Below are 26,260 nucleotides of genomic sequence, written 5' to 3' on the forward strand. Positions count from 1 at the left end.
AAATTTTATTAACTTTCGATGCAAAAGGGTGCCACTAGCGAAGCAGGGCGTGCTTTCCCCTCCACGGCAACTGATGGTACCCTCCATATTTGGCATTAATATTGCTGTAACTTTAGATTTATTTTTTTTCTGTAAAATTGTATTTTATTCTATTCGCTACATATGTAATATAGTTTGGTTTTGATGTTTCTGAATTGTTCTATTTTTTACGCTTCTGTACTTTATTGCAGACATTTACATAAAAAGGTAGTCGCAGCTGTTCTTTGTATAGATCATCTGCCAAATGCATTTATACTTCGAACAAAGATGCGAAAAATTTCCGTTCCCACGTTGAATTTATTGAAGGTCCTGTTAGTATAGAACCCAAAAAGATATATATGAAAGTTAACAAGCAATACGGACCCGCTGTAGACCTTTGTTTTATTCTAAATTCATATAATGGTCTGCTATTTTCAGTTATAATGTTTTCCTATACAGACAAATGAGCACCTTTCTCGTAAAAAGGATAAATCAATTCATTTATTACCAATTTCTGACACAGTCTTCATTTTAACAAATATTAAGCTGTATTTGCCAATATACTTCAAAACTCGTGTTTCTTATGAGGACAATAAATGGTCTTTAGTATTTAATGTCTCCATTGCAGTTTAAGTATTTAGGAAAAATCGTGAGATTCTTATAGGATTTGTACACGCAACTTGAATACATGATTAGATTGTTAGGTAAGGAAATGACTGTTTCTACGTTGGTCTGAGGCTTTAATGAAAATTGACTATTCGTTTAATATTAATAGGGCTTTGGACTAATTTTAGTACGCGATTTACAAGTCAAATTAAGTTTTTTTTTTACTTTTTACGCACAATTTCATTTAATTATTCTGGAATACTTTAGCCGATTGTTTCATATGTAGTAACATTTACAAGCTAATTCTGCGACGAATGTCTTCTGAATGACATATTTCCAATAAATGTTACGAATGGTGTTTGACAGCGGTATATTAGCAAGACGACGATTATTCTGGTTGGGAAACATCTCAATGTAGACAACAAAAAGAAAATTTTAGAAGGAATATCGAGATAAAAATACTACCTTCTCACGCAAAATGGTAAGCAAAGTTTTTACTCGTTTATTTATGAATTGTTTAATATTTTATCAAAATTCTTTTGTTTTTCTCTCTTAATGATTTTCTTTTATCATAAGCAGGTGGTTTATAAACTAAGAAAACATCAAGACATCCGTATATTCTTGAATGGAAAAGAGAGAAAAAATATAATAACTCATTTTTATTTATTTATTTTATTTTATTTGTTTTTCTTTTTTTTTTTTTTTTTTGCTTTTCGGTTTTATTTCTGCCAATGAAAAGACGTCAGTTCATCTATTGTGAACACATTTGTAATCGCGTAGTTAATCAATTATTAAAACTAGTGTTGTCAAAATCATCTTAAATTACTAACCGGTTAAAAGGGTTGAAAACGGTCACCCGAAAACTCACAAGCCAATTAAAACCAGAAACCAGAAAATGTTCGATACAATTTCCTATTTGGTTTTATATATAAAATACGCATATTAGTTAATTAAACTTTATTCATATGTCTGATAAAAATAAGTAAAATATATCAGAGTTTTACTTATCGGTTTAGTATCCAGAATATAGTTTTGTTCAAGATCACAGATGATGACTGTCGAATTCTTAATTTCGTAACTACGAGTCCAGTACATTAAAACATACGCTCTGATGCGACGGACCCATACAAAATTTAACGATTCTCTATTATGATAACAAACTACATATAATGACGTATATTGGTAGCAACATGATGACTTCCAATGAAGTAAGTCCACATAACTATTATTTTCTTGATATATATATTTTTCAAAAGTTTCGAACAATTTTTTGTTATATATATCGTGATCAGATTTGGTTAACTCTCAATTTCAAATTACTCATCCTGAAATTGTCAAATGCGAACCAAACGATTCTGTCAACTCTCAGTTCTTGTCATTACAATATTTGCCCAAGACACTCATTGATTATAAGACTTGAGTTTCTGCATGTATATTGTAATGAACTTCAGTACTTCTCCGTCTGAGTATCATGCAAAAATTGTATAAGATGTGGCACATGAAGAAAAAACGCAGAGATTTTATTGCATTATCCAAATATTTATACCTAATAACCTCCAGAAATTGCTGTCACACTGTTTGTAAAGTTTGCCTTTTTTCAGATATTGATACGCCAAATTTAGAATAAATGCCCAATGGAAAAAACGGCGTGAAAATTTTCCAGTCCATTTTTTCCTATATAAGCAGAAACAATATCTAAGTCACAGATGCTTCAGAATAAGTGTAAATAGCTGTTCAGGTGTTTAGTAGATGTATTGAATATTTTTGAGGAGAAAAGAGACCAGATTGAAAAATGATGTCACTCATTGCCTGATTTTTATACTGAATGGTACTATAGAATTCATGCAATATTGGTAGTTTTGGTATTTACGATAGTAATATTTGGAAAAGCTATACTTCTGGGCATAAATATTTCCAATGTTTTTGTACGTACGTGTACATACATGTAACTTAGAAGGTTGAATATTTTATTTTCAGTTTTGTTACAAAAATACATTCGAGTAAAAAATGTGTACACAAAGTCGGTTTAAAGTGTGCTAGTTACTGTAGTTATGTATTGGATGGTGAAATATTATTTCATAGTTTAAGTTTTTGTTTATCCTCACATACATGAGAATGATAGTAATCACTTTCTTATTACATTCCTAAACGCACCATGTCTTCTTGGCCCGGTTAAAAAAAAGCTCAAATTGAGATTTCTCTCAAATCCTTCCTCAACTCATATATTGTCCAATTGAATCCCTTGAAATTAAAACTTTGAGGTCAAACTCACGGATGTTTTATGAACCCCAGGCAAGATCTTTAAATGAAAGTAGTACTTATTATAGACACAGGAACTACCATCGTGCTGAAGAGCTAAAAACGAAATCATCCCGAAAAACATATTTCCAATTGTTGGCTATTTCGTTAAATGTCTATTGAGGGTAAGGCACATATAAAAGTTTATACTTGTATCACTGTATATAGTATTACTTTGAACTCATTATGGTATGTCTTTGACAATACATATGACGAATTGAGAATAAAAAATCCTCTCACAATGCCTAAAATCAATGGTTTGATATTTACTTTTAAAGCGTGTTATCGGCACTGTGTTTGGGTAAAAATCTTATTTTAGAAGGATTCATAATGCATACCACACTTCACACAGCGGTAGACGTTGTTTCTTCTTAAACTAACCCCTAAAGAAAAATCCATCGAAATTCTTGGGCATTATTCGTTTAAAACGTTGTAATGTCGTGTAAAATAATTCTCTTTTTTCTCGAATATGCAAGATTCTTGCATTTATTTTCTTAGAGGGCTCTTTGTGGTGTTTATGGTTGCTTCCGAACATCAGACACTATTCAGAGTTGCAGGCGTGCGTACTTATTTTGTAAAGCTTGTAACTTAAGAATATCATTTATCTATACGGATCAATTACCATAATATATCCTTTAATGGAACTTTAATAAAATAAACTCATACCCATCGATTCTTCGAAAAATTCATCGATTTATATTAAATTATAACGTTAGTCTTAATTAAACAAATACCTACTCATCTCTTGACTTATACTTAGTGTAATTGTGTCGTGTAGAATATGTTTGTGTTCTTGTACAAATAAGAAATGCATTTCTTTATCGCAAATCTTAAGGCTTTGTCGTAAGGACAGCGCTATGATGACATTTTCACAATATATGTTTCAAAGAACAATCGATGCTATTTAGCTTATTACAATAACACTGACAATAAAACGAAGCGTACTTATCTGGTCCATTGTTGTACTATTAGAGTAATCAATGTCGCTGAAGGTCAAATGATATGAACTGAATATAAGAACCAAATGATTTAAAGAATATGGAGCAAAAGGATGTAAGTATATTCATTTCTTTACGTTATTCTTAACTTGGATACGATCAATGATTTTTGCATTTTTTATAATTGAAACCTAATTTTTTTAAAGGGAATAGTTTGAAAACATTTGTGTACATTTCTTTCCTTTTTTTAAGCTTGGGTAAGATCGATTTGGCAATTTTCATAATTGAAACTTAATGTTTTAAAATGGAATGATTTGAAACCACTTAAGTGGATTTATTTTTTTTTAGTCTAAACTTAGATGTAATCAATGATAAAGTATTAAAACTTAATATGAGAAAAAGATCATACATATAACACGGCCCATTGTTTTCGGTCATCTTGAAATTTCATTTTAAGCAAGCAATAAGTATTTGATATAATTTTTTTTAATATTTCAAGTTATTTCAAATTTTGCTAGTTCGCTTTACGTTTCAATTGCAAACGTTTGAGTTATAAATCATTTTTAAGGGGAAATAATCATCGAGAAAATGTTCTGTGAATCTTATTGTTTTGAAAATAAAAAGAACAAAAATATTTCTGGATATGGAAGAATGTTTTTTCAATGTTTTTTCCAAAATTTTAAAGAAATTCTATAAACTACTTTTTTAATCATCAGGAAATAATGGGAATTACCTACATAATCTTTATAAAATCTTGTACGAAAAATATCATTAAGGCTCATTCATCTCGAAATCAAGTTTAGTTTCTTTTTTAATCAAAAATTTTAATTTCTCATTGAGAAAAAGTGGAAAATAAAAAAACAAAATATTTGATATTATATGCCCTGAAATTTGTCTAAACAGAACGATCACCTTTTGGACTTAAGTGTAAGAATAATACAAATTTTGTAAAATGTGATATACCCCAGAGGAGGCTACAAAATTTTATTTTTGTTATTTAAGTTACACTGTAGGTCTATATGATGAAACGTATAATACTACATTCCAATCTGTCTGCTCTTAAGAGATAATCCACATTGAAAATCCAACAGCTTCTATTGTATTTTAGTGTCATTAAAACAAGGTTATCTCCTTTAATTTTGAATTCTACAATATATTCTTTATAATTTATAATTTTCATCTTCTAAGAACAAGAGTTATATGAAAAGCGACATGGTAATTTCTGTTTACTTTAACATTTTATCAAAATAAAAATATGTAGGCTTTCCAACCACGAATCACAATTTGATTCCATCATTGAGTGCTACTTAAGGAGGTAGGCCTAGGGTAAGGGACACAACTGTTAAAAATCATTGAAACGTTTGTATTTACCATTTTACATCAATCTCATGTAAGCATCAAAGTAACTTGGACTAATTTTATTCTGTTTCAATTGAATGCTTGATAGGCTCTAGTGAAATTGAATATGATACAAACATATCACTGACTCAAGAGTTATGTCCCATAACCTAGGTCTATTTCCTTAAACATTAGTTCGGTTTAGACAGGTGTTATGTTTTCCTCGGTGTAAGTACTTCAAAATTTTCTGATTTAGTCAGGTTTTCGATTTATTCAGGGTCCTGTCCAGACAAGTTTTACTGTATTATATTTCTTCACTCTAAACCTTTAAGTATGATCGATGATGTTGTATTTTTAGAAGTTAAAACTTAATATGAGAAAAGGAACGCTTTTAGGAATATGTACCAAAGGATGTAAAAGCAATTATTTTTCTTTCGTCTAAATTTGATTTTAATCAATTATATTGTATTTTTAATATAAATATGCTCCGTTTTGATAGACAAAGTGGATATAGAATTCAGAAACGGTGGGTAAACTTCAAAACTTAAAAATGTCGTCCACGGGTTATGTAAGGGTAATTAAGGGAACCCAGATTCTAGCGGAAATCAAAAGAATGTTATCCATTCATGGATAGACCAGACATGGACAACAGACACACACAACAAAGAACATAAAATAACAAAAATAATACATACAAAGAAACAAAAGTAAATGAGCAACTCTTACTCCACTAAAAACTTGGAACACGGACCAGGTGCACCGGTAAGGTCTTTTGCTTTTCTAGAAACACCCGCCGAGTTGCTCACGAAAGGTCAAATCCAGGGTAGACGAAGGAGGAAAGGAAAGCTATGACACGATGAACAAATCAATTGTGTTAATTGCAGCAGGATACCGTTATAAACCATAATAAAGGTCTATATTTGTTCAGATATTTTAGAACTAAGCTATGAACGTAAAACAAAAACAAATAAAATGATATTAACTGATTGTTGTTATTTTACGTAGATTAATTACAACTGGATACCGGAAGCCACAAAACAAATACAAACAATCGTGCCTAACTTAAAGATCAATATAATCGATTGGTATAAAAACATTTGGCAGAGTTCGTCGGGGAGCTACATTTTTTGAAACAATGCCTTTACCGGATATTATTCACTTCCAATGAGACAGCTGTTTTTGGTGGAATCCTTCAGAAACACCTAGGTGTCATTCCCGTTTTTGTCTTTTGTTTTGATTGTGCTTGTTTGTTTGTTGTTGTTTTTAATTGTTTGTGTGTTTGTTTTTGTTTGGTTTTTTTACATTTAACCGGGATCTATTTTTATCATTTCATAGATATGTAAATCTAAGTTTGATAAAAAGCTGGAACCTCAATTGTTCACTGAACTACCGAATAACTTTTTATGAAGTTAATTATTTTGCTCGCATTAACACAGACTAATTGTAAATGGCTTATTTGAATCCCGTAGTAGTCATAGCATTCCCCAGTTAAACGCAATGGGGATCTCTGTATTTGACTTGATGATATATTTACTTGAATTTCTTCTTATTTTTTACACTCGGTCTTGCTATTTCGGCTTCGAGAGAAAAAATAAAAACAAATGGTATTTGCGACTAAGTTTTATAATAATCTACCTTCAAACCCAGTAAAACGGCTTATTAATCCCAGGTATCCATGGCAACAAACTAACTAGAGATCGTTCATGACGGTTGACTTCTGTTACTTCCTGCACATCTCGTGTAAACACCACATCACATCAATTGGTTTGTAATATAAGATTAAACAGAAGTATTTATCTAAAACTAAAGTTTGTCTTGATCTTTGATGTCATTTTTTAAAAACAAAGTACGTCAACGAATGCAATAAATTTTGAGACATTAAAGAAAGTATTTGTAATAAATATGATATTTTGATATTTTCTTTTTGTTTCATTGATGAGGTTGTTAAACAAAGTATAATAGAAAAGGACTTTTATCTGTATGACATTCTAATGAAATATTATTTCCATGTGTTTTGACATTTACCGAAAGCAAAGTACTATGAATCCTTCGAACTAAATGATTTCCTGAGATTGTTTGCATTTCTCGTGGGTATCTTAAATGTAAATTGAAAACTTGAAATAAATAAATTTTCTCATGTCTAAAGGTACAATACGGGACTTTTGAATCGTAAAAACATTCACTTTTTAATATGCGTCTTGTTTACTGGTAGATATTTAAGTATCCAGCCGTATAGTTCAGATACTTATTTATGGTGTAGAAAAAACATGCTTTTTTGTCTACATACGCTGTATATTTATGTAACACAAGTCCTTCCTGTATTCAGATCTATATTTTTGAGAAAACCGTACATTCTTCTCCCACTTCAATCAACAAAATCACACAAAATCAAAAACAATAACTCTTACTCGTTTTACACACAATTTATGAAATTTTATCTCGAAAGTGCAACTACCGAATGACCAACTATGACTGGTCATTAAGTCTGTATCTGTTTTTGAATTTGAAATGAAAGTGAATGCTGTGGGTTTTGACACGTAAGAGTCACTTTCTGTCTGATTATTATAGACTGCTACTTAACAGATAAATTGTATATCGTTACCATTATTATTTAGTATACTGTCATTGGTGATATCTTTAGTCATGCAACAAACATCAATATGACCTATCTACAGCCGCAGTCTACAGACTCCTTCAGCTTTTGAGCCATGCATATATATTATTATAACAAATGAAAATGGTATTCTACATGATTGCAATGAATACGGAATAAAGCCAATAGGAAAATAGCAATTTCATCTCCCTTGGCGTATAGTGTCAGTCCCTATACGAATTGAGCGGTCGATGAAACATGGCATGAAAAAGACCCACCATTTTGAAAATTTAATTTGACTATTTGCACTATCAGAATCAAGGAAATAAGACATTTTCCATATCGTATTGGTGCATTGAGTTATAATTTCATTGAAATGCACTGAAAATGAACATTTTAAGGGCAGATAACTCTGTCAAAAACCTCATGTTTCTAACATTCTATTGAAAAAAATATGAGCACATCCAATGACGCAGAGATCAAATCATGGTCTTTTCAAATAGAGAAAGCACCCTTGAATGAAATTATATTCTTAGGTCGGTGGGATTTTGACATGCATGTTTCTGATTTTTCCCATTTTGCCTGATTCTTACAGAGACAATTAAAGTTGAAGTGATACTAATTTCATTGCAGTGTAATCAATCTTCAATTTACATTGTTTCCCTATAGAATCGGCTTTTCATGAAACTGGTTTGATATCAGCGGTTTATATCAATTAAATGGAAAACTATTCCATTTTTATATGATTTGTCGTAGAAAATATTGACAAAGTAGTATACTGTCCTGAATTACTTCGATTAAATGTGTTGATTTGACCAGTTGTTATTCTGAAGTTCTTTTTTCAATGGATAAATTCTTTCAGAAGGTCTACTGAAATTGTAACTGGCTGAAATGTTGCAACTAAGAAAATTACATGGAAAACGTAGTTAAATATGAAATATATGGCAAGAGACATAATCACGCTGACTTTTTGGCATTTATAAAACAAATCTTTTTAACAATTAGGCAGTTGGTGAAACGTGTTTCGTGGAATATTCATACTCCGAATAAAATCGAGTGGCTTGGTTATACATTGTCCATACCGAACCCTGAATAATCCGAAATTCTGTTTGTTATAAACACTTTACATCAGCTGAAATGTATATTGAATCATGTTAAACCGAACAATTGCCTAAATCAAACCAATCCAAAAAGTTCCGGTTGGACAGGCTTCACCGTATGTGGATTTCTATTAAAATGTACAAAACGGGTAATTAGTACATTTCAAAATGTTTGCTGTTAAGTTGAACTTTTAGTTCGATATTTGTGTTCTCAATGTAATTGTTTTCAAAACTTAACCCTCCGAAGCACCTGGTTTTTTTCCGTCATACTGTTTTTTTTTTCTTTTTTTTTTGGGGGGGGAGGGGTATGTTTTGTGTTTTGTTGTTTGTTTGTTTTTTGATTTTTGTTTTCTTTCTTTTTGTTTGTTTTGTTTTTTTTTTTGTTTTTTTCAGTATTTTGTTCGCTACATTGTGTTTGTAGATCGTCTCTATAGACCCTTTTGTGCTAACTGTAGAATAGTCGATAAGCATGCGTAGAACATGCTCAGTATACACTTCCGCGAGGAAAATTCTTTTGTTCTACCCAAGCACTATCTCGCGGAGGTGTATACTGAGCATGTTCATCAACACACCACAAAAGAATCTATTTCCTTTTTTTTACGTTTAAGTCATGTACTTGAATTTTGACTGCTCTACACTGCCCAACGGTATTTTGACGATATGGTATTTTGCAATGTCTTAATTTATTATATCATTTAGTCTGTGAAAGATATCATAACAAAATCTAATATGAATTACACAGAAAATTTGATTATTTTCTCGTTAGTTTTCATAAATTTGTAATCAACTGTACAATGTTTCATGGTTAAGTATTATCGCCGTGCATCATTACATCTCAGTTTTGTTTTCATAAAAGTCATATCTATGCGGATTGCAAGTCTGAAGTTTTTTTGTTTTTGTATTTTTTTTAAGTATTAATGAAAGACCATTTAACATTCCAAACTATGTTATATACATTCATTAAAGCATTGTTTTCTATTCATCTTTACCTTGCATGTCTTTAGAAAAGTGCCCAAAGTGTTAACAATTGTTGAAACGTCAAAGAGAGACTAGTAAGCAACTAAAGTCCAAATAATGATATTAAACAAAAACTCTTGATATTCAAGAAACGTACGTAATCAAAACGAAATGTTGGTATCTGGCGCATATACGTCAGTTTTGTCTATGTATCAGCTTACTGAGAACGTTTGTCACCATGTGAGGTATATCCCGCGAGGTAGACAATTTTAACTAATGTATGATCTTTAATTTGAAACGTTCAACCAGACTTTTACCAATAGTGTTGAAATGCAACGTAGCATTAACGTCATTGTTCTATTTGGCGTCGACTGACTAAGAAGTGCATTACTGAGACGAAAGTTAACAAAACGTGGTTTTAAAACACGGACTGTCAAAATGTTTTGAAAAAGCATCTGGATTACAAGACAAACTCCAAAACTATAGCAAACGGCATTTTTAATCCGTATATAAGACAAGGCCATTATTATTGAATGTATTATAATATTTAAGTGGAGGAATTGAAATCTCGACTCCTCTATAGATATGACAATCTCTCTTTTATTTCAGATTGACAACTAAACATGAGTTCAAACGAACTAGAGCCAAATATCCAATACTTCCGGCGTGAACGGAGGCGAAGTAGCATTACTTGGAATGATTACATTAGAATAAAAGCTTCGCTAAAACAAATGAAAGACCAGCGTCGAACCGGACCATCTCGGTACTTATCGTTTGACACCAACTGGAGAATATTTCCAAATGAACAAAGCAAACAAAACTTTTACACCGTAGTATTTTGGCTCTTTTTCGTACTACTGGTCTTCTTTGTATGTTTATTGAGTGTTTATTCTAGCAATACATTTAACACGAACTAAAGTACGATGAGTCGCTTATTGTTTACATCCTTGAAAGTGGGAAAGAAAACCTGTTGTATTTCACAACGATCATCAAGAAAATGATGCAGCTGAAGTGATGAAAGTCAATTAATTGCAGAGGTGGAATGTATATAATTGACCATTCTTACGATTAATAAGCTTTCGGATATTTAAATGCTAATGTAGTGGTGAAATAAATACTTATTGGCGGTTTAATGAAAATTTCATTTGAAGGTAAGTTTAATTTTAATGAAAATTCTATTTGAAGGTAAGTTTAATAACTTAAAAATATTTTAAACTTTTTTAACAACCACTATTTCATTAATTTTATAACATTTGATTTCGTCCAGAGTTGGATTCAGGTCATGCACTCGTCTGGTGCTTTTGTTGTGATTCACCATATCCGAATTATCCATTGGTTTATGTGTATGTGTTTACATAAATCGTATTTCTTATTGGGTTGGAATGAAACTTTACACTTGTATACAGTGCTGTGATTAAAATTAACTTATTTGTACTTTATTTCATAAATTAACGCAAAACATTGACATTTGCTCAAGGCTAGTTCCCCGAACATATGCTGTTTCTTTGGTTTTAAATTTATGAGATTAACTTTTTCATGTACAATTTATGTTTTATTTATGTTGCGGTGTGATTTTTTAAGTAGCAGTCTTGGTAAGAATCATGCAAAATCTTAAAAATGTGATACACCCCAAAACAGGCTACATATTTTTATGTTTGTAATTAAGTTGTTTTATGGGTCTTTACTATGAAATTTATAATTCATTCAAATCAGCCTGCTCTTAGGAGATAATCAGCATTGAAAATTCAATAGATTCTATTGTATTTGAGTGGCATTTACTTACAGTGCATTCTATATAATTTTTATCTCCTTAGAACGCGGTATATATGAAAAACTGAATGTGAATTTCTGTTTACTACGGAAATTCAAACAAAATATCAAAAATAAAAATATGTAGGCTTTTTACCCATGAATCACGTTTCGCATGATTCTTAGCTGGAGTGTTATTAAAATGCCCCTGGTAAAACGACAATATTATACTCATTTAAACGACAAAAACGTTTGTATATCGTTATTTTGAGGTTAATAAGTTACATACATTGCTTTGCCATATGACGGGTGTTAATACCACCTGATAATGAATAATGCCATGCACCGTCTCGAACAAAACTGGGAAGTTAATCTCCGAATTAGCGAGTTTTTATTATTTTTTTTTTTAATTAAGGGCTTTCCCTACCAGGGAAAGACCTTATTGTTTTTCAAATGTGTTTTTTTATTATTATTTTTCCGTTATTTGCAAAGTTTTCTTTGACATGCTCTCCCCTATTCATCTTTCAAGATATCATTACCAAATTTGGACCATCGATAGAGCTCATTGAATTTTACCAGATGACTCTGTGAAGAATTCCGTTTTCCAATTTTCCATTGTAGAAGTTATCTCCCTTTTATTGGCATTTTTTTTTCAACATGGTCCCCCGAACTCATTTTTCAGGATATCATGACTATATTTGGTGAATATGTAGATGTCATCAGTTTCAATTAAGATTTAACCCTGCTAAGGATTTCATTACCATCTTTAAAAGTTATGTCCCTTTAAAACAGTTTCTTTTAATCGCTCATATCTTAAAAACCACAAGAGATAGAATAATTCTGGAAACGGTTTCATGCACATAAGCAGACGGCCTAATTAATAAACATAAATTTGTATTTTGTTATCAAACCACACGGGAGTTATATCCCTTGAAATATCATACATAAGTTTTAAAAATTTATATTTCGAGAACCGGAAGTTGTAGAGACCTGTTGTGGGACCTTCATCAATGATCTTTGGTCCATGTGACCTTTCATTTGCACCCAAGGTCAAAGGTCACAGAGTGCTAGTTTTTTTCCCATTTTGATATTTACTTTGGCACGGCCCTGTTGCGTCATCTTTCAAGATATCATTACAAAATTTGAACCATCGATAGACCTTTCTTATGACTTGTACAGGATAATCCCATGAATAATTTTATTATCAATTGTCGAAGTTATTCCCCATTTATTAGCGTCGTATCAATATGGTTAATAGGTCCCCCGAACTCATTTTTCATGATATCATCATCATACTTGGTGAACATGTAGATGTCATAATGTTCTATTAGAAAGTGACCCTGCTAAGGATTTCATTATCATCTTTAAGAGTTATGTCCCCTTAAAACAATTCATTTCAATCCCTTGTACATTTCATTTCAATCTATATCTTGAAAAGCATTAATAGATAGAATCAATCTAAAAACTGTTTCATGTGCACAAGAGGAATACCTAATGAAAAAACATAAACATGTATTTTATTATCAAACCATACAGAAGTTATATCCCTTGAAATATCATAGAACCAGAAGTTGTAGAAAAATGGGACCTTCATCAATGATCTTTGGTCCATGTGACCTTTTATTTGCATCCAAGGTCAAAGTTCATAGTGTGCTAGAAAGCCTTCTGCAAACTACAGGCCTTGATATTGAGAAAACAATAAGATAAGAGATACGTGCATACATTTAGCATATGAAATGACCCTCTCCATAAGCCCTACATTTTGAGACAAAATTTACAACTGTCAGACCGTCTGTTGAAAAGTTATGACAATTTAAATGTTTTGCAGAATCCTGTTTGTGACCTTGACATAAACGTATGACCTTGACCTTGTAGGTTTTTTCAAGGTCAGGTAATCCTAAGATGTATGGTGGTAGTTTCATATTTCTATGACTTCCGGTTCTGGAGTTTGTTATTGCATCATATTTTATTAATCATTGGGCTCAAAATGAGCTCCAAAATTGCCCAAATTATTTTGTAATTGTATTGTATATGTTCTGCAAATTATCATACAGTCTTCAGATTTGACATATCTTGTTTAGTTTTGGATCTATTGAAATTATAAGTTTTGAGAGCGGGGGTATATATTTTAAAATCACAGAAGACATACGAATGGTCATTCCACAGAATGAAAGATCTGCACAAGTACAACTGTTTCACAAAAAAACCAAGAACCAATATAAAATACCAATGATACTACAACAACTTTAAATTTTCATATTTTCCAATGGTTTCATATATTTCATCAATACCTATTTATAAGATATGATATTGCATCATTTTTTCAACTTCGTCGACGGGGTCATGTGATATATTATTTTGAAGGTCTAAATGAGCACATTTCAAAAAGAGTTTCAACCATGATAAGTCATACATGTTCAAAGAGTAGGGTCATTAAGTGAAAAAATTAAAGTTCTTAGAGGGTAAGGTTGTTGCATATCAAATGAAAGGTCTTAAAGCGTACACCCGAAATATCGATGTTTTGTCTCGAAATGAATGACTTGGGTGAGGTCAATGAGTGCAAAACTTAAGTTGTTTATGTAGTTAGGTTGTCGCATATGAAATTAAAGGTCATAATGTGTACATCTCAAATTTCAATTTATTTATACAGAAAAAGAACCCAGTTGGGGTTAATAAGTGCAAAATTTTAAAGTTCACAGAAAGTAGGGTTGTTGTATATCTAACGAAAGGTCGTCGAGGTGACATTACAAAAGTCATGATGGGAACATCGACAATTGCATTTGACAAGGTCACCAACTGTTGTAGATGTTTTAATGTGTATATTAAAAAGAGAAAGTTTTCAAGGGAAAGACCTTTCAATTTTTTGACAAACAATTGACAAACTAGTTTTTTTACATGTTTCTAGTGAAACTTGGAGAGTTAGTTCTTTTTCTCTTTATTTGTGTAACATACAGCGCCGCACGTTTTATCATAATATGTTTCGCGCGAAAGGTTATTATCGTTTACGCAGTCCAATAATATACAATAAATATTTTTTATAAGTTTAAAATACTGAATAAAACTCGACATGTGTAAAGTATTTTTTGTCACTCTGTGAAAGTAAAATAAGGAAAATGGCTTAGACTTAAGTTGTCTTTCAAAAGAAGAATTAAACGTACAGATTATTATCACTATTAATGATATGTATTTATGTATTTATTTGTGGAAATGAAAAATATACAAAATTTATATTAAATTTGAACTTCCTTTGTTTTGTAGTTATCATCATGGTTGGAAACGAATTGGAACCATCTGTACAATATTTCCGAAGAGATCGACGACGCAGCAGTATATCTTTCAATGATTATGTCAGGATTAAAGCATCGTTAAAACAAATGAGACAAGGACAGAAACGAATGAAAATTCCTCGTGCAGTTCCGGAAGTTAGTGAAAAGCATGCGCCACATGGCGTAGATGAAAAGAAACAGACAAACCACAACGCAGTGCTCTTCATGATCTCAATTACATTGATCACGTTTCTCTTTCTCATATATTTGTATAAAACAGATTTTCTGTGAAATTTAATTGTTGCCCATGGATGAAAGATAAACATTATTTAGTTTTAACTCCGTTTCTTGTTGATGGATTTTATTGGCGGTAGAAATTAAAAACGTATTAGATCAGAATATAACGAACCATGATACCGAGTAATGAACAAGACAACCTCTCATTAAGTGTATTTCTGTGTTAAGACAGATTTAACTTCTTTTTAATGGTCGGTATAATCTGCTTCTGTGGTTCATTTTTTTCACAGTGAGATTAGTTTTTTTTTAACAATCTTGTTTCACTGTTAGATCAGGATACAGTGAAACCTGTCTAAACCGAAACAATTTAATATGTGTGACGTCACTAATTTAAGTGTAAGTATATGAAAGAATCAGGCAAAATGAAAAAAAAATCATGCGTGTCAAAACCCCTCCGATATCACAACATAATTTCACTCAAGGATGCTCTCTGTATATGAATAGACCATTATTTAATCTCTGCGTCATTGGATTTGCTCAGAAATGTTCCAATAGAATGTTAGAAAAATTAGGTTTTCGACAGAGTTATCTGCCCTTTAAGTGTTCATTTACAGTAAATTTCAATGAAATTATATCGCAATGTACCAACATGATATGAAAAATATTGTCTTTTTCCCTTGATTCTGATGGCGCAAAAAAGTCAAATAACACTTACAAATAGATACGTTTTTTCATACCCTGTTTCACTCACTGCCTGAATATTACAAAGATTGACACTTAAAAGACTGATTGGAGTTATCCAGGAAGTTAAGAATATGCTGAGACTTAAGTATTCACCTATTGTGGCGCCGGGCATGAGTTTTAGGTGATTTTTCCAACCCAGATTTTATTTGAAGTCGCTTCATATCAATTTCAATACAATTTGAACCTGTTTAAACAGAGCACATTCTAAGAACCGAACAACTCTTTCATTCCTTGAGAGATTCAATTTAAGGCGGTTTCACGGTACATATATCTAGAAACTACTCTTATTTATACTATACGTGTCATAGTGACATTATCTCTTCATAGCAAAGGATAGCAGCGTCTTGATATTGTATTGTTACAACAAAACGCTTCTTGGGTATTATTAGAATTAAAACACGCCCGACATTACTACAATTATGTCAGCTCAGTGCATGCGAAATCACCAAATAAGATATCGTCCGAGGGCTACGGTCGAGAAGAAACATTGTCTAAATGGAAACTTTGTCCGAGGGTTACGGCCGAAAAATACATTGTTCAATTGGAAACCATATAGTACGAAATACAATATTAATACGTTTTACTGGCATGGTTTATCTTTGTGGAAAAAGAGGTAATTTATTCGTACATCTTCATATATTTTTCGCTCCTTAATTCAATGTAAATGGCAATGTTTATAAACAATTTTCATAACAAAAAAACCAACTACATGGCGGGGTTCTTTCTCGGATACGCAGGGGCTATTGGGTTGGGTGTTTTTGTTTTTGTTTTTGTTTTTTTTTAATGTCGCGTAACCATGGTTATCACTAATTATACTTGTAAAGAAAATTAAAAGAAACAAATCTTGGTGCCTATACCCATCGATTATTTCAACATGTTCCACACATTTTTATAGTAAATGTACGATAAAATCCTTGTTGACACCAAACATGATGGTGTGATAAAAGGATCAATTTCTACTTTGTCATACATGTATTCTGTTTTAGTGACAACATTTCAGAAAAATACAGATATATTTAAAGACAATACTTTCAAAGTTATGACGCAAATAATGCAGACTAATCGTATTTATTTTCATTTATTTTTATTTTTATTTTTTGTATTTTTAGAAAAAAAAATAGTAATTTTGATATACGCTTACCGTTCAATTTTATGAAAAATAGTGCGATTTAAGCGCGCTGTTCGAACATTCGATGAGGCAGATAGTTTCACCCTGCGAATAAAAGAAGGTTCAAGTTTCAGATTGCAACAGTGTTATAATGGGAAATCAAAAGGTGGGCAGCATGAACCGATGAAGGGATATAACAAAATTACCGAACTGATAAAATTTAGGCAGACCAATAATAGTAAAAGGGATTTCCACATAACAAATGGCAGTATCAGGGTAAAAAACTGAACTGTTGAAAACCACCAATGCGGCAATGGTCCTGGTATAGAAATTTCAAAATGAAAGGTGGGTTATACCAAGTTTTTATTGTGTGATAAACCTTCAGCTTCCATTGCGGTTCATTATTACCGGTATTATAGTTAAACACAAATGGGTAGTAAAAAAATAGCAACCAGTCAAATTCTGTAAAATCAATAGTCAAAATAGTACAGGAGATATGAACAATAAATAAGTGGAAATAAAATAACTAAATACAATAAAAAAAAATGTAAATTTAGCCACAAGTTTCAAATGAGTTTTGAACTTTGTGGGCGAGGTGCGTCAAGTTCAAGATGAAATATGGTATGCGAGTAATAAATTCAGTAAATTAATTTGTAGACATTATGAAATTCCATGATCTATAATCTGCGTTCGTTCAATTCGTTACAGTAATGGGTTCTCAATTAAAATTAAAAAATTTTCAAGTGCAATTTTGAATAATATTTCCCAAATGTTTGTATTGTTTTCAAGATTTTAGTTCCATATTAAAGTATTTGATTGAGTATTGCATAAGGCTACCAGAAAGGCCTAAACTATCTCAAATTTCATTAGATTTGCAACTTTGATGTATGCTATCAAAATTATATTTTTGTAATTTAGTTCACTGAGTGCAAGAGGTTCGTAATATAGTAAAGTCTCTAAGAAAAGTCTTGTTGTCGAGGCCTTCCAGAGCTTATTTTAAGGTGTATTTATACACTTATTGAAGACCTTTAGGTGATCACTGAAAGTATTTATACTATTTTGTATTTAGGTTTTACGTTGTTGCATTTTTTACGTCTTGCCCTACCGGTGCACCTGGCCCATGCTCCCACTTTTTAGTTGAGTGGTGACCGATGTGCTCATTTGCTTTTGTTACTTTGTATGTATGATTTTTAGTTACTTTATGTTCTTTGTTGTGTATGTCTGTTTTCCATGTCTGGTCTTTGTCCCTGGATTACATTCTTTTGATTACCGCTATAAACTTGGTTCCCTTGTTTACTCTTTCACCATATCAGTTCTTTTTATATTAATATAAAAGAACCAATGAACCCTCTGTTTCGGGGATCAGTGTAGTGAGAAAATGAAGGTCTGCCATTTCATGACTCTTGCTATAAAATATTCCAAGTCTGTGTGTGAGTGCAGATATTCCATTTCCCTAGACCATCCAAAATTGAAGAGGAAATGAGAGTTTTGCTATATTTATCATGCACGATCGTCATGATATTGTTCGTAATAATTGGAATGGTTTCCATGTTATATATAATGTGAGAAAAACACCGGAATGTGATTGATAATTAAAGAGAATTTTTAATTTCCGACCCTTCATTTGCCTATATATTAAGTAACTATTAAGTTATTCGCAGTTATTGCAGATAAATTTATAATATTAATGTGAATTTGATTGATCAGGATCGATTGTATATGCGATGACCAAGCAAAAGCGATACTGAACTGAAGTATATGAAACTAGCAGCTTGAGTTTGAAACATACATTCTAGAAAATGAAGCATTTGAATCGTAGTAAGAGCTTGGATTTAGTGGCTGGTAGTGAAAGAATTCTGCGAGTCCATCACCGGAATATGGTTCATTCCAGATACCTCCAACACAGTCTAGAGACCTTGGATACAACTTGTAAAAGGAATTTAAACAGAGTTCAGCAAGAGATATATAACGTCTATTACAGCGAATATCTGCCATTACAAGAATGGAAAAAACGACCGGATGACATCGAAAAAAGACTTTCAGTGAGGAGGGGAACGAAACGCTTTGATTTTGTAGGAGACGGGCGTGTTAAACAGAAGTGCGTCTTCCCATTTATTACCGAGAGCAAAACATCGTTATACTCTTTTCAGTCTGACTCAGATTCTGACCAGTCGGAGGTCTTTCCACTTCCGTCCATTTTCAACAAATCCAAACAAAGTAAAAACCATGTCAGTGAAACAAAGGAAATCGAACAATCGTCTGACTATAGATTCATTCCGCTTTCTGTCGTTCTGAAGATTCCCGAACACGAAAGGTTAGAGTTCATTGGTGAATGGAAGGATGAATTCGATCGCCATTGTCGATCTGTTGTTTCTAGAATGCATAGAAGTTCTCCCGAAGTAGATGATGACAGACTAAATACTATTAGAAGGGCAATTGCTTTGTCGTCTCAACCAACTTCAGAACCTGAACTGAAGAAAAATAAGAAGCTTCGCAGAAGTTTTCTCGCGAGCCTACGTAAGCAAAGTTGTGTTACGCATAATGCGACCTTTGAAGTGAATAAAGATATCAACGGAAGTCGAGAAATCGGTGATAGATTAACTAGATGCGTGAAAAGGACAGATCAAGCATCGGACTGTGATAACGTTGGGAAACTCACCAACATTTCTGATTCTTCCATAAAAGAATTCAATAAGAATGTCAAGGTGGCTCCATGTAAGTTAACAGAACCGTTTTATAAATCGTTCCCGTCGTCTTCAGTAGCCGATTCTCACTTTTCGAACTCCCCCGACTTTTTCTCCGAAATTCATGAACAAAGTAATTACGAAGATACGGATTACGACGACTTTTCCTACACTAGCGGAAGTGCCTCTACTTATTGGGACTATACAGATGGGGAAAGCAGTGAAACAGAATGACCTTAACTTATTGGTATTTTTCTTGTGTTATCATTGTTCTCTATGGATTAAAAATGAAAATACATCTATCGACGAAGGAGGGTTGTTTTAGAAAAATAAAGATAAAAAATGTATACATTGCTCATTTACCTTTGTTACTGTATACGTATTATTTTGGGTTTTTTTACGTTGTGTTGTGTGCGTCTGGTCTTTGTCAATGAATTGCATTCTTTTGATTTCCGCTTGAATCTTGGTTTCCTTAAGGAGATAGACTAGGGTAAGGAACATAAATCATTGGAACATTTGTATTCGGCATTTTATATCAACGTCATATATGCATCAAAGTAACTTGGCTTGATTTCATTCAAATGAAAGCTTGATGGGCTTTGGTGAAATTGAATATGATACAAGCATATCACTAATTTCAAGAGTTATTTCACTTACCCTAGGTCTGCCTCCTTAATTACTCTTTGATATACACACATGTGTACAAAGAAACTAGTATTTAAATTGGTTGTCTAAACCAAGAATGTTTCTGATTAATGCAAAGAAGAGGCTTTAAAATTCATTCACAATAATCAATACAAGGCGCCTATAAACCGACTTTTGCTACTTCCGCTTCCGGTTTGTCTGATATATCATTCGCAACAAATTATTCTCAGAAACGAATCAATAAAGAAACACATTTTTGTGGTTTAACATGGACGATCCGCATAATGGGAAACACCTCATGTATTCGCCTGTAAAAGATATTAATAAATATAAATAGTTTATTATGAAATATTAAAATCTAAAATAAATATACTTCAGAGTCGAAAATTAAAAAGTTCTAGAATCTTAAATATACGTCATGCTATATAAATTACATTTCAAATAATTTTACAAAAAAAAAAAACAAACAATAAAAAAAAACTCGCGTAATCTTTTTCCAAGAAATACATCCTTATGCTAATATATTTTACATGATTTTTATACCTTTAAAAAATTGAAACTTAAAACATGATTTTGTTAAATGTATATAACGCACCGTTTAAAATTCTTATAAAAAATACAAAATTAATAAAAAAAAAAAATCAATTAGTTTCTTTGTGGAGATATTTTGTCTGTAAATAATATACAGCCTCTTCATCCTCCGATGCAAACCGCAACTTCCTTTTAATACACTTTCGTGGGGAGGATCTATCCGGTTTTGAAAGACAACTCTTGAAACTACTGCTTGACGAATTTTCTGGCGACATCGTTGGTGTTGATGTTGCCCGTGGGTAGAAACAACTTTCGTCCAATGGTACTTGTAGAGGACATGGAGCAAAGGAATTCTTCAGCAATGACGCAGACGACTGGTATACTTCGAACTCCATATCACTGTCGTCTGACCTAGTTACGCTTGAAGAACTTTGATTGGATGATTCTTGTGAGGATGAGTCAAATTCTCGATTTTGACTCATCTTATAGTTGCTATTACTACAACCACTTACTCCACTAGATCCAGAAACTGACGGCGCTAGATCTTCTCCGAATGAAAACAAACTATGTAGCCTGCTTTGGTGATAGCTTGCCATATCGTAAGTATTTGAAAAAGCTTGGTTTCTACAATCAAACCCAGATCCATCTCCGGTTTCATCCCGCAAGTCGGTGGACGTTGACGCCTGCTTTGGTGATACTAGGTTTGTCTGTACTGGATACCTCCCCCCGTAGTAAAATACATTGTGATGTGTCATTTTCCCCCAATACTTTCTCTGAAAAGTAATAAAGTGAAACATTCCGAGCTACAATGTTTCCTTTAGGAAGAACCAATTTGACGTAAACTTGCATGGGCGGATGCAAGGATGAAATATTTTGTCGCGTTTCCTTTGAAGTTTTTAGCTCTGCCCCCAACTTTTTATTTTTCACTTTTTACTTTATCCGATCATGCGTTTATTATTATTATTATTATTATTATTATTATTATTATTACTATTATTGTTGTTGTTGTTGTTGTTGTGTTGTTACCCGTTCCAAATATATCAATCAATTCATCACGCCCTTCAATATTTTTTCTACACTCGCCAAGACTCTCTTAAAATCAAAAAATCAAATGCCTAGAATAGAAAAGTATCACATATAAATGAATATATGACAACACGAGCTTTATGTACATCTTTCATTTTATATTATTTCATGAAAACTTCAAGATTGTGTGTTGAAAAAATAATTAAAAAAAAAACAGTTACCGGATAATGAGTTTCAATGCGACTCACTAACCGAACATCATTTTAGCATTTTAAAAATTCCTGGCAGTGGAAATGTTGACAGGTGGATCTAGAGATTTTGTAGGGGGGCTCCAGGGTGATTCCGGTTGTTATTTGCTCAAAATGTGCTAAATAAAGAAAAAAACATAAAAAAGGGGTATGATACACCGGCAAGCGACATATCGTGCCAACTATATATTTAAGAGATATCATTTGCACCACGACCTTTTTTCTATTGGTTGGATTGCACTAGAATGGGGAACTCACTTGCGCTTGTCTACCTGTACAAATGTTATGCATAATGCTATTTACCGTGAATGTATGAAACATATATGATAAGCAGGATTAAAAACACCGCAGCAGCCAAAAGCGAGCATAACACCGAGAAAGAGGTGTTTATATTGTGAAATGTAAGAAATATGTAGGTACGGTAAAATAAGTCTACAAGAAAACGTGTTTGCAGAAGTTAGCAAATTCCAGCCCTTTATTGGACATTTCTTGTAAATAAACGGCATTGCTTCGGTTTGCTCGTGCATATAATTTTACTATTTATGTGTATTAACTTTGAAATAAGGAATATAAATGATTTGAATATTTATCTGTAGTATTTTTTAAGATAAAAATATAATTATTTGTTAAATTGAACGACTACATCTACTTGTTTATAGATCTTCGACATTGTCACATAAAGAACAAAATTCGGATAGAGTTGATTCAATTTTGCTGCTCGCATGGTAAATTTCATTGCCCCATTTCCGTTTTAATTGTTACCACTCGGTCTTTATGCATTCGAGGTTGTTAACAATACTTCGTTATGAATGTTGCAATCGAATACAATAAATATTGGCACAAAAGAGTTTACTTTTAAAACTTTAGTGAGTGGCGCAAATAATGCACTTGTGCAATTAATGTGTGCAGGGGCGGAAACAGACACTTTGAAAAGGAGGGGTTCCAGCCGGGGCTCCTCAGGAAAATGGGGTGCAAGGACAGTATTTGCCATTTTTTGTCAATTTTAGACATGAAAAATTTTCCAATAAAAAGGGGATGGCTTCCCCCTGCACCCCCTTTGGACCCGCCAATTGTGTGGCGCAAAAGGATGCAAAACTGGCACAAAGGGATAAATATCCCCGGAACCCCATAGATATGCCATTGACATAATCAATGAAGTCGTATTGCTAACAGCAATAAACTTGCAAAAATGAAATGATACAAGCGCAGAAACTACAATGAAATAAAACAAAAACTTGGAATAGCTTTTTCAAAGTTTTTTTTTCTTCGAACATCAGAATTATTTACAAAAATCGTACTCATTCACTATATCCGGACAATTTTTTAGCGAGCTTTTGTCAAGGATGCGAATGCAATCGTGAGTGAACCATCAGAATTTAGTAGATGTGAAGTGTGATGATAAAAAAAAGGTTGATGTGTTATACATGGTAAATTGTACAAATATTCTACGCGAAACCAATGTTAAAGTTCGAGACCATTAATTACTAAATAAATACCTTGACTTCCCCTGCATGTGTATCTCCCCGTTTCTAGTGTTGAAAATATTTCATTGTCACGTAACGACACATTGTCAAGTAACGTCACTGACGTCGATAAAAGTACGTCCGGTTCTACGAAGTAGAGAATACCTAGTAACTACGTTTCAGTGTGCTAATATATCTGCGGTTCAGACATCAGTAGTTCGAAGTTATTACATTCGTAGTCAAAAGAGCATTCGTAAAATGCTTTGGAGTCCGAGACTGCAGCTTGTAATTATAATCATGAACAACTGATTGCATATTTGAATTAAAGACACTTGTCTGCAAATACCTTAGACAAAACAATATATTCGTGTTTTGTAGACATAAGAAAGGCATTTGACTCAACTATAGATCCAGGGCTGTTTTATAAAATGTTAAAATATGGGATTAATGGAAAAATTTTAAATGTCATAAAATCTATGTACTAATGCAATTCCCTTAGAGTAAATTAAGGCTAGAAACAAGAAATGGCTTGTGGGGTTAGCAAACTTGCAGCTCAGCACTGGTCACCGGAAGTGAAGGGTCTATAAATAACATGGGAAATCACAGTGTTTTCACAAGACAGGGGTATATTTAGAAATCATTATGGAAATTAGGCTTGACAGCACAAGAAAAAAAATGCACATATAAAATGTACAAAAATGTTTTGCCTTTCAGAAACAGTTCAAATTTTTAAAAAATAAAATGAGATCTTTCTTCACAACGCTATGAGGAAGAGAAGGTACTTTCAGCTTATGACTATTTTTGCGTACGTTTCAAATGCACATTGCTTGAATTGGTGGTGTGTAACATAAAAGTTGATGGTAAACTATCACACAAATAGGGGTAAAAACAAGGAGATGTTCGTAGTCCTACATTGTTTTAACATATATATCTAAAGGATTTAGCTGATACTTTTGATCAGTCTTGCCATCCTGTTTATCTAAAGTTAGTGTACCATTTAGTAGTTTGCTATATGCGGACTTTCATCAATTAATGCAGAAGGTCTGCAGGTAGCGTTGGACAAGTTATCCAGTTACTGCTCTAGCTGGGGTTTATCCATAAATATAGATAAGACTAAAATTATTATCTTTAATCAGAGCAGTAGGTTCATCAGGGAAAAAATGTGAAAAACGCATTATTCAAACTTAAAAGTACTTTCAAAATCGGAAGTCAAAGGGTCAACACTGTATTTAAAACCTTGGAACACACTGTCAAATCTTAAGCTTGAATTCCTCGGAAATCTGGGGCATGTTTAATATTACGCCCAGAACAACAGAGTAAAAAATAACACTTTATACAGTGTCTTCAGTGACAATAAGGTAGAAAAATTCCATTTACAATTCAGCAAATACGTACTAAGAGTTTCAAATAAAGCATTCAATTTAGCAGTGACTGGTGAGCTTGGAAGATATCTTTGTATATTGATATTATTGTTAGCATGATTCACTGTTGAGTTCGATAACATATATATTCATTAAGTCCTCTCTTGAAAGCAGCGTTGAAATAGAAATGATTTATTTCGGAAAGACCAGCATTGTTGGGTGAATTGTACGCACATTATTCTCAAGGCCCTTAATATGTTGAAACTATTGAATTCCCCACCAAGTTATGGACTAAAGAAATTGATCAATTATGTCATTAACTGAAAGAAAATTTTGTAACAATTGGAAAATAAATGAAAATATGATGAAAGACAGATAAATCCAACGGTAGAAATGAGAATAAGCTACGAACATATAGCCAGTTGAATTTTGGGCCAAATTTTAATATCAGTGATAATGAATATCGTTCAATTTTAACACGCTTTAGAATAAGTGTCCATAAACATAAAATAGAATGGGGCCGTTACTCTACACCTAGAACTCCACATGAAAGTAGAATATGTAAACAGTAATATATTAGCGATTGAATTCTAATTAAATGCCCATAATATGATATATATATGAAATGGATTTGGGAAAAGCTTACGAACTCAAAATTTTCAGTTTTTAATGCAGCACTCATATTCAATAGAAATATTTACCAGCTGAGAAAGAAGTATGGAATCAAATATATTCCGGACACGAGTTTGTCATGAAAAAAAAACCCCAGAAATTTGAGCTTGAGGTTACAGTTGAAGGTCATAGGCCACTATCCATGGTAAGCGACACATCGTCTTTAAATGACTAGTATGCAAAATATTAAAAGCCTTCATCAAAAGACAGAAGTTACAGCCCCACAAGATTGTAACAGACAGACGGACAGAGTGATTACTATAGGGCCACTGCAACTTTTTGTGGTGGGGCCCTAAATGGGCATTTTTTATCCTGTAGGTTCAAACTTTGGTTTAAACTGTACAAGATATCCTGAATAATCTTTGGTACACATTGATTTGTTATGATATACATAAGGACTAATATCGACCTATCATGATTTTGTTGACTATTTTTTAACACAGTGGATCTTCCGAGCCCATGGCCTAAAAATTTAATCTTTTTAAAGATCATGTGCAGATCTCAATTGTTTTCTGGCATGAGAATTGCTTTGCAACATGGCTGGACTGAAGAAATGATTTGCTTTGTGATTTGTATTGTAATGATTTATTGTTTTGTATTTTTTTTTTAGTAGCGTTTCACTCGATAACCATTCTTCCGTAATCCACGAAAATCGGTATCCACGATTTAAAATACTTT

General features: G+C 32.5%; 1 protein-coding gene and 1 long non-coding RNA gene across 3 annotated transcripts; one reads left to right on the forward strand and one right to left on the reverse strand.

The window, feature by feature from the left end:
• Positions 1-744: 744 nt before the first annotated feature.
• Positions 745-15,834, forward strand: LOC148620170 (uncharacterized). Its single transcript, XR_015921733.1, has 3 exons — positions 745-1,105; positions 10,458-10,999; positions 14,856-15,834. It is a non-coding gene; the product is annotated as an uncharacterized LOC148620170 (long non-coding RNA).
• Positions 15,835-20,605: 4,771 nt separating this feature from the next.
• LOC148620171 (uncharacterized) lies at positions 20,606-23,665 on the reverse strand. 2 transcript variants are annotated; one of them, XM_088580816.1, is made up of 2 exons: positions 23,583-23,665; positions 20,606-21,585 (listed from the first exon to the last, which is right to left on the reverse strand). In XM_088580816.1, the coding sequence occupies exon 2, from the start codon at positions 21,565-21,567 to the stop codon at positions 20,923-20,925; it is 645 nt and encodes a 214-aa protein (XP_088436942.1). In that variant the 5' UTR covers positions 21,568-21,585; positions 23,583-23,665; the 3' UTR covers positions 20,606-20,922. The 2 variants fall into 2 exon arrangements, with proteins under 2 accessions (XP_088436942.1, XP_088436943.1); XM_088580817.1 differs by lacking the exon at positions 23,583-23,665 and adding an exon at positions 21,804-21,927.
• Positions 23,666-26,260: the final 2,595 nt, after the last annotated feature.

The sequence above is a fragment of the Perna viridis genome, chromosome 4, assembly GCF_037379345.1.
Source record: "Perna viridis isolate PV_CMFRI_1.1 ecotype Kerala chromosome 4, ASM3737934v1, whole genome shotgun sequence".
NCBI lineage: Eukaryota > Metazoa > Mollusca > Bivalvia > Mytilida > Mytilidae > Perna > Perna viridis.